This window comes from Syngnathus floridae, chromosome 2, assembly GCF_059516105.1.
Source record: "Syngnathus floridae isolate MCC-2025c chromosome 2, RoL_Sflo_1.0, whole genome shotgun sequence".
Lineage (NCBI taxonomy): Eukaryota > Metazoa > Chordata > Actinopteri > Syngnathiformes > Syngnathidae > Syngnathus > Syngnathus floridae.
The window spans coordinates 13,814,863-13,824,116 of NC_142414.1; the positions used below are offsets into that span (position 1 = coordinate 13,814,863).

The 9,254-nt window shown below is 42.5% G+C and overlaps 1 protein-coding gene across 4 annotated transcripts; it reads right to left on the minus strand.

Moving 5' to 3' along the window:
* Positions 1–104: 104 nt before the first annotated feature.
* LOC148401957 (PHD finger protein 20-like) lies at positions 105–8,983 on the minus strand. Of its 4 annotated transcripts, none has more exons than XM_088369984.1 (18): positions 8,915–8,983; positions 7,695–7,729; positions 7,151–7,230; positions 6,895–7,069; positions 6,409–6,493; positions 6,119–6,192; positions 5,756–6,041; positions 5,608–5,667; positions 4,657–4,876; positions 4,284–4,378; positions 3,587–3,697; positions 3,315–3,395; positions 3,086–3,228; positions 2,915–3,014; positions 2,541–2,736; positions 2,155–2,350; positions 1,429–1,660; positions 105–1,070 (listed from the first exon to the last, which is right to left on the minus strand). In XM_088369984.1, the coding sequence occupies exons 3-18, from the start codon at positions 7,228–7,230 to the stop codon at positions 922–924; spliced, it is 2,283 nt and encodes a 760-aa protein (XP_088226110.1). In that variant the 5' UTR covers positions 7,695–7,729; positions 8,915–8,983; the 3' UTR covers positions 105–921. The 4 variants fall into 4 exon arrangements, with proteins under 4 accessions (XP_088226110.1, XP_088226109.1, XP_088226108.1 ...); XM_088369983.1 differs by having other exon boundaries at positions 3,587–3,700; XM_088369982.1 differs by having other exon boundaries at positions 3,315–3,398; positions 8,915–8,982.
* Between the last annotated feature and the right edge of the window lie 271 nt (positions 8,984–9,254).

The window sequence follows — 9,254 nt, forward strand, 5'->3', positions numbered from 1 at the left end:
AATACAATTTTGTCTTGTAGGGTAGATTGACGTGCTACAAAAGACCATTGATGCAAACAAACCTTGTGCTGACAACGTGAAGAAATAAAAGTCTGACAAGCATGAGTATTTCAGCGACATTATTTGAGTTGAACACCATCAAAACTAAACTACAACTTCATACTGTTCATTTTCTCATAGAAGAATAAAAAATCTTTTGCTTGCTTTGTGTGTGCAGGACGACGCAACCAATCAGTGAGCAAATTTCCCCCCTCCACACGGACATAGATTTTGGAACACTTGCAAGTGAAGGGTGAGTTAATGTGCTGTATACAAATAGTTGTGTGTCTGAAGTGCCTACAGATTAAAAATGTGAAATTAAACAACCAAATACCTCTTTGGTGTCTTAACTGTCAGCCAAAAAATAAATATCTTTCATTGATTTGGACGCTCGTTTGTGTTTCAAACTCTGGGCTACGCTTCTACGAGAAGTAAGAAGCTGGTACCGTCAACATTCGCCGCTGAGTGATGCGGAAGAAGAGTCAAACTAAGATCCAGCCCAATGGTTGTTATGGTAACAAGATTCAGGCTCAACATTTGCCCAGCAGTAGAGAGCCAGGTGGTGTGCCAATACTTTTGTCCAAATGGTGTACAACTAATTATGCACATATGCATGAGCCATAATTACCCTTTGACTGAATTCATTTTTTTCATCTAGAACCTAGTTGTTTTTCAACAAATTAAATAGAACAAGAATATACAAAGTAATATCAGAACGCTGGTAAAAGAATCATGCAAAAGTGTGCGCCTTGATGTCGTGTACATGGTGAAGTTCGTTAGCTCCTGAACGAGGAATACGTCTGTCTCTGTGTAGTTGGAGTGCGCTGCAAACAGACGCTTAAGTGCATGATTTGTCCAATGTGCTACCCGGTTCAAACATTGTTAGCTGGAGTGCCACTGTCGCACAGACAGCCGCCTCACGACGGACAGGTCGTACAGCAGGCGCTTGATCCGCTGTTTGAGTTGTGGCAGGCGAGACAACGGCTCGGGAGGCTCCAGCTCGCCGGAATGGTCTAACCAAGACTCCAAAACTGAAGAAGGAAAGAAAATGTTGTTTATTAACTTGCTGCTTTGTGTGACTTACAGTACACATATACAATATAACACGTACTTACATACACAGTGGTACCTTGAGATACTATATGAGCTTAATTTGTCTCTTGACCATGCTTGTAACTCAGAACTCTCATACATCAAGTCCTCTTTCCCCATTGTAATGATTGGAAATGCCAAGAATCCATTTCAGCTCATCCTCCCCAAAAAAGGTAAACTGGCCCCTTGTAATATTTTATATTATATTCAGAAAATACGAGTGATAACTACGTCTGAACAATGAAATTCAACACACACACACACACACACACGAATGAAAATGAGAGTATGTCTCACTGTCCAAGTCCTTCTCGATGACGTCCATCCTGGTGATGATCTGCTGGTGTAAACGCTCCACATGCTCCAGCAGATTCAGCTGGCACTCCGTCACAGAAGCCGGCGAGGACACCGAGGTTGCCAGGTGAGAGTGTGCATGCCCTTCATCTCCATTCGGGCATGTGCGCTTTGTGCTTTGAGCACACCCTGGCCAATTGCTTTCATCATCATCATCGTCTTCCTCCTTTATTTCCTGGAAAGACACGCAAGAAGGCTTCATCAATCTGAATTCCCATTTTAATCAACTGCCTTCCACTGGGCTCTTTATTCTTCTGCAATGTGAAAAAGATTCTGCTCTCTTTAGCAGGCATTAACACCGTGTCAAAAAAGGCATCAGAGGGTCATAAAAGTTGTAAATACTGACTGTGCTTTTGTGAAGTTTCTCCACCTTGCACATTTACTGACTTTGGGAATAATAATGTTTTAAACGTTCTATTTGAACAAACTGATTACTTGTCCAGCACTCAATTAAGTTCCTTACTGCATCACACTTCGGAGTAAATATAGGTCATCAGCGTGGTCACGTTACCATAGCAACAGCAGCCGTGTAATGAGTAATGCTTGTGCGTCAAGATTCTTTTCCAGAACGCTTTGTTCACCTATGCTTGACCCAATTCCACAGAGTGCAAAATTTATCCAATGAAAGTTATCTGTCAGTTTTGCTTTGAAACTGCTTGTTCCTTTTACCTTATCCTCCTCATTGGGTGTTTCTTGTTTCACAGTGGCTTTTGGCCTCTCCTCCACCTTTTCCCACAACGAACCGGGCTTCTGGTAGCAGTGCTCGCTGCTGACATAACTGACCGGGGCTTCTCCTCTCAGCTTGTGGCCCTCCTCCGGCGTCCATGGCAATCGCCACAGCTGCAGGTCAGGGTGCGACGGCGTCCTGCATGGCCAGATGACGGAGGTGGGAATTAGTCACATATGTACAAGTTATAAGTCACAATTTGAGTCAAGTAATTTTTTGGGCAAAGCAAGTCATAGCTCACTCACTAGTCAAGTCATGTGACTTGAGTCCACCACCGCTACCCAATGAAAAGATGGGGCTGAGAGAAGAAGTGCATGTGTAGACTCACCGCAAGAGGCTAATCTTCAGCTGCAGGCCGCTGAGGACCTGATTTAGGTTGTGTGTGTGCGCCAGGAGGCCGCTGGTTTGTGTGATCTTGGAGGTGTTGCTCTCCGAATAGTTGTCCCTCACGAAAGACAGGCCGAACATGCGTCCGGACGTTAGAAGGTCGGGCTCGGACAAGTAGCACTGGGCCCGCCTCCAACCTGAAGGCACCAAGAGACCCACAGTGTGGCCATGAAGGTCAAGACTGTGATCAATAAGCAAATATTTTTTTTTCTTTTGAAGCCAATTCTGAACTAACGCACCGATAATGTAAACGCTCAGCAATCCAACATCTGCTCAAGATCGTTGTCCCACTTTTTGTCTATATCTGTCTCTTACCTGTGCAGTGTCTGCAGTAGTAGCAAGTGTAGTTGCGAGGGACGTTGTTCTCATACAAGCCCATACAGGTGCCGTGCTGCCAACACAAACACGACTCGCACTGCAGATATAAAAGAGTAACGCTGTCAATTGTGCCCAGGTACCTCGAAAGGACCCATGTGGGCAGCTCACCTGAATCATGAAGTCGTTCTCCTCGTCCACCTCGCACACACACCTCACCACCTCGCAGTCCTCCGCCCCAGCGGTGAGTGACCAGGAGGGCGCGTCCTCGCCGCTCTCTGCCGTCAGCGTCGACCAGTCGCTGCCATCATCCACTGATAAAGGTAGAAGGATGACGTGAATTGCCTTCAGGGACTTCTGCCTCTGGTGCACATCATTATGCATGTGTGAATGTGTTTACTTGTGCGCGTGCTGGGATAATCCTCGCCAAGTTTGAATGTGACGGGAGACAAGGCCAAGCCTTCGTTGTCGCTACTGCAAACTTCTGAGGAGACAAAAAACTATTATTTTCGCATAGTCATCATCTGATTCTTTTCACATGCTTTTAAAGGGGAAGTCACCCGCCCACAAAAATAAAATATTTTCTATAATATGTTGTAGTTGGCAGGTCTGAAGTCAAAACCAATCATGGCCCAGCGTAAAAAAACCTGTGAAGGGTTTTGTGGCTTTTACCTGATTGACTCATCTTTTTCTTCTTCTTTTTTTTCTTCTTCTTCTTCAGTTTGACCCTTAGAAAATTTTTCCTCTCTTTCCTGTCAAGATGACTCTTTTCCCTCTTAATCTCTGCTGGCAGACAAGCCAAACCATAAAAGGCTGGATTTACACAACGTGCTTCAAGTGACACAGTTTCTATTTTTGGGGGGGGGTTTCAAGAGGCATAAGATGGAAATGCTACATTAGCAGTGTATACAAATTTAATATAACATGAACTATAACATATAATCATGAAATATAATGTAACTGTCACATTAGAGTGTATCGTGTATAGACATGATCTATAATATGTTACATTAGAGGTTTGTCCACCACAAAACAAAGTTGTGTGTTGTCACTGCTCAGTGTTGACACTAGTAGTTATTCATGTGCAGTTTGCGGCCTTTTTCATGTGGTCAGTCAATATAAACAAAGTCAAATGTGTCACTTGAAAGTTATTGGGCATTTTTAAATCCAAACTAAAGCAAGTCTGGCAGCATAATTCACTTAATTTCAGCACTTTGTTTTTCCACAATCAAGAGTGGTTAAGAATATCCAAGACAGAGCAGTCCTGTACCATTTTTTGGGCACTCTTGTGGTGGGGTGCTGAAAAGGTGGTAGACATGCTGCATATACATATACTGTATAGAGTAAGAGTCAAGCGGCGTCAGCTGACCTGTTAGCATGCTCCTGTGCTCTCTGTCGTCATGACTTGCGATGCTTGCCATGTCGTACAAAAAGTGGCTGCTCTCAGAAGTCGAGCGCTTCCTCCTACAACAAACATCAAGTCACATCGAGTCAGTAATTGTAACTTGTGCCGCCCCTTGTAGGTAGATCAAAAACTGATTTGAATCAGAAAATTGTTTTTGCTTTGCAAGATTTATGTGCATCAAATAGAAACCGAATTAGATCAATCCTCTTTCCAATGTAACCGCCTTGAATATTTTACTCATTTATTTATTACACATTCTCGTATGTTAGGATACCATTGTATAATGATTCCGAACACGCTAGTGTGATGGGATGCATTGACAATGATAACAACCAACCTCGGCATGTCTGTCACCGCTGGACTGCCTTGTTCCTCTGGTTGCTGCTGCTGTTGCTCCTGCTGCTGATGCTCCTCCGCGTGGTAGTACTTGATGTGGTAGTGTAGAAGACTGGCCTTCCGGAAGGACTTAGTGCAGCCCGCCGATGGACACTTGAAGGGATTGTGGTCCAGTTCGATGGAGAGGATGGGGGGAGGTTGGTTCTTGATCACCCTGTACACTGATGCACAAGTGCTCAGATTAGTCCATGATGTAAGATATGTTGGAAAACTTGAACTACATTTAACCCAAATTTTTGTCTGAGTTGTATTTCTCAGAGTAGTTTCAATGCAACATACTTACAAATTTTTACTTTAACTTGAGTATTTTTGGTGAGGAAAAGAAATCCAATTCATACCACTGGCTACTTTTATTTTTAGCGGTCATTATTGTTTGCACAAACTATTTGTTTTGAGTTGTCAGAGAGAATTGTATCATGTGACTCGTTTCACTAATTCGACGTAACCAATGGCAACTTTTGAGTCTAATTCACCAATCAAAATGAGAAAGGAAGTCACATGACATGACCTATGGCTGAATTTTCCCTGATGTATGACATTTTATTATCACATTTTAGTTTAAGTATTATTGTAATAAAATATCAGAATTTTTATATTCCACCTTATTATTTTATTATTGTCAAGTTGACATTTATGCTATGATTAAAAATATATAAATAAACCAGAAATTACCAGTATTTGAGTAGTTTTTTCACTCTCAGCTACTACTGCCTGCACACACTCTGACCATGAGATCGCCACTGCCACCAACTGCAGTGGATGTGCAATTACGCTTTATTCTTGTATGACGAAACAAAGCATGCTCCCAGGTATCACGCTACCTCCGTAGCATCGACTTCAGGTTAAGCAACCATTTTGGTTACATTTGAAAGTGAAATATTTGGTGACTTACGTGGTTCTCTGCTGAATTTGTGAGAGGTGGGCAGGTGGGCCTGTCGCTCCAAGAGCACATCTGCTCGAGGCAACACACATATTATGATTTTTACCTAATGTTACCAGGTGTAAACGAAGAAGAGTGTTAGATGCATGCTCGTGTTTACCTTTATCGATGTGGGAAGGGACAGCAGGCTGGCTGAGCTCGCTTGTGATTGGCTGCTCATGAGTGTCGCTGTTTCCACCGGGAGAGAGAGGAAGACTCTTGGCTGCTGGTGGAGGGAAGGACGACGATGATGAAGACGGTTGTGGCCCGCTCTCGCCTTCAGCCTTTTCGTCCTCTTTCTCTTCTTCCTCCTCGTCATCCTCTCTTTCGTCTTCCTCACACTCTTCCTCGCTCTCTCCTTCTTCCAATCCTTCGCTTCCCATAGCTGACTTCCCACATTTTGACTTCTAGACAAGCACAAATAGGAGTTAAAAATCATTGTGGTTGGTGGAATCTTTTCCAGTCATTTTGTAGCATTCCTTACTTTCTGTAAGGCTTTGACCTTAGGGGGCTTCACTGTCCGAACCACGCCGTCATAGAAACGTACGGTGTAGGAGTCTGAAACACAAATACGTATCAGATCTGAGCTCAATATGGTAAGAGATTTTTTTTTTCCAAGCCACCTTATATTGACACAAGGGATGAGTGAAAATATTCATTTTTTAAAGACTAAAGTCCGCTACAAGTTATTGATGTTAAGCAGGTATTTGTCCGGAATCACCATCACTATATCACATCTCAGATCTGTAGAACAATGTGTAAATGCAGCCTCACCATCTTTGTTGACACGCAGGATTTTGGCTGGGTAGAAACGACAGTCGGTCCAACAGGCCAAAACCTTTGTCCCGGTTGCAAATGACTGGGAGAGAGGGAGATAGGAAGAAAACACTGATAAAAGTTGAAGTAGCCTCCTGCTGACATGTACATTTATGTACATACATTTGTATTTATGGAAAACACAAAGTTGGAATATTGCAAGAAAAAGACATTTTACATTAATAAAGGTTTTTCTATGATAATTTTGTAATTGCATGAGACAGTCTTTATTAAAATTCTATTTTTGCAAGAATAAATTGGTTATTTTAAAAGAATAAAGTTTGGCTAATAAGAGAATAAAATTTTGATATTGCTAGAAAAAGTCATTTTAGGTGAAAAAAGTTCTTATTTATGGCACTACAATCTATGTATATATGATATCATTCTTATTATTAATAATTATATATTTAATATTCGGTATATATCTCTGTATGAATGTCATACCGTTGCCACGCTTGGCAAATTGAGGCCCCGCCTTCTTCTTAAAGTGACTCGTTCCAGTGGCCGCAGGTACGGTGAGTTCCAATGGAACCATTCGTCGTGGCGGCGGCTCCACCGGCGGTAGTGGATCAGAACGCGCTCTTTGTCGTAGTCGACTTTGTCAATGGTGGCTGAGTACCTGACAGCCCACACACGCACACAAAAATAATAGCATTGAGTGCATGTTGTTGGTTAGCACGCCGCTGGGAGTAGTGCATACCAGGTCTTGTGGCGGTCTCTTGCCTGCAGTTGAGCGCCCACCTCAAACTTGATGCCCGGCCTCTTTGGAGGAGTCTTCATCTGTACACAACAAGGGAAAAATTAAAAATGTGTCTTCAAATTTCCCCCCCGTTTGGGTCTAATCAGTATCACTTTCTGTTATCTAAAGCACCATTTGCTGAATTTAGTGTTTTCTTTCAATTTTCTTGTAAAATGTCTCACTTTGTATTTTCCATCCGTTCAGAGGCAGGGTACACCTTGGACTGGTCGCAAGACAATGTCAGAGCACATTTATACAAACAAGCATTCACCTTCACATTTACACTTAGGGACAAGCAAGAGCAGAGGTCTCAAACCTAAGGCCCACGGCCCATTTGCGGCCCACAGGGTGATATTTTACACCCCCCTCTTTGACATCAAAGTTTAATATTAGTCCAGCCCCAACTATTTTGCCACGTTGTGGCCTGGGGCACCATAGCTCCAGCTCATGACAGATTTCTGTTGAATGTAATTTTGAAGTGACACCAAATGGAAGGAAAACATACCCGTCACCCAGTCCCAGTCATGTATTGTTCATAACCTGCCATGAAGAGAAAGGTTGGTGACGACAACAGCCAATATAAAAAAAAAAAAAAAAACAGGAGACACATTTTTTTGGGGGGTTGACGACAGGGGCTCGCTGACATGTCTGATTGCAAAGTGTATATGACTATGCAAGTACAAGGGAGATGACAGAAAGGAGCATGTCCCCATTCTTGTTCATCTACTGAAGAATCAATGATCTGAACTGTTATCAATAAAGATTGAGAAGATTGGATTAGTTGAATTATAATAAAATCATTTCAACCTGTTTTAATGGAATTCTTGATGTTGGCACACCACGCCGCCCCCACATAGAGGAGTTTGAGACCCCTGATGTCCCAGCACAAACAGCCAAACAATGGACTTTGAAGCAGAAAGTGATCATCAGTCTATCACCGTGCTGCCCTAACTAATAATATAATGCATATAATTATGATTTAGAATTATGAGTGAAGAATACTACGATGACAATGTAGTTTTATTTTTTTAAATATCATCTTGTAAGATTATCAGACTGTAAATATAAAATTTTACACATATTTGATGACGTTTAAACAACACTCAAAAGGCTGTCCACACGATTTACGCGTTATTAAATGGATTAAGACAATTCCATCAAATTAACTTTTCGATTCGTCTGACAGCTAAACGACAGTTTTGACATCTGTTTATACACTTCCGGTGTGAAAGCATTCCATTGGCTAGAAACAGTCAGGTGTCGGTAGTCCTGACTTTTCATTGGTCGTAAGTGCTGTCAGGGCAGCGCGAAGGCCTGCCCTTTGCCTGCTTTCAACTATGTGGATTATCTTTCCAAAGAGAGGCGATTAACATCATAAACTCAATTTAAAACTCTCACAAAAGACGCAGCGGTCCTCTATGCACAAAGAGTAGAGGAGGCAGCCGCACACTGAGTGTTTCATCTAGTTTAGGACTGTAACAAAGACGAGTTGGCGTCTTGTGCAGCTGTGCTCCAACGATTATAACTGGACGAGCTAACGGCTAGCATCTAGCGAGTCCCACAGACGAAGGAGTACGAGTACAGCGTGAAGTGTCATTTTGATGAAGAGTTTCGTGACGAGTGACGTGATACACACCTTCAGCAATTACCCGCGCTCTGTAATTCGACTAATAAATTACTGTAGTCTCTTCGAAGTTGAAAGGATGAAGCGAAATGCTTGTTTACCTCTCGCGTTTCGCAGCGTAGTCGTGAATGAGCTCATGACCGACGTCACAGCTAGCTGGCATTTTGGCGCATGCGCATTCCTCTCACTGAAGAATTAACCACGAATTAACGGAGAGCGAGGTTATGACCGCTTGATGGTGCCATTGAGTCATATTTTTTTCATTCGTCTTCCGAGCCGCTTATCTTCAGTCAAAATAGTGGTGGCTTGAGCTCTGAGCTCACAACTCAAAGCACTCTTATCGATTGATGCCATCCACTTTTCAAGTGAGCAAAAGGATTGGAATAAACATTAAATTAACTTCAAGTTAATAACATTTAATATTTGATGGCATAACCATTT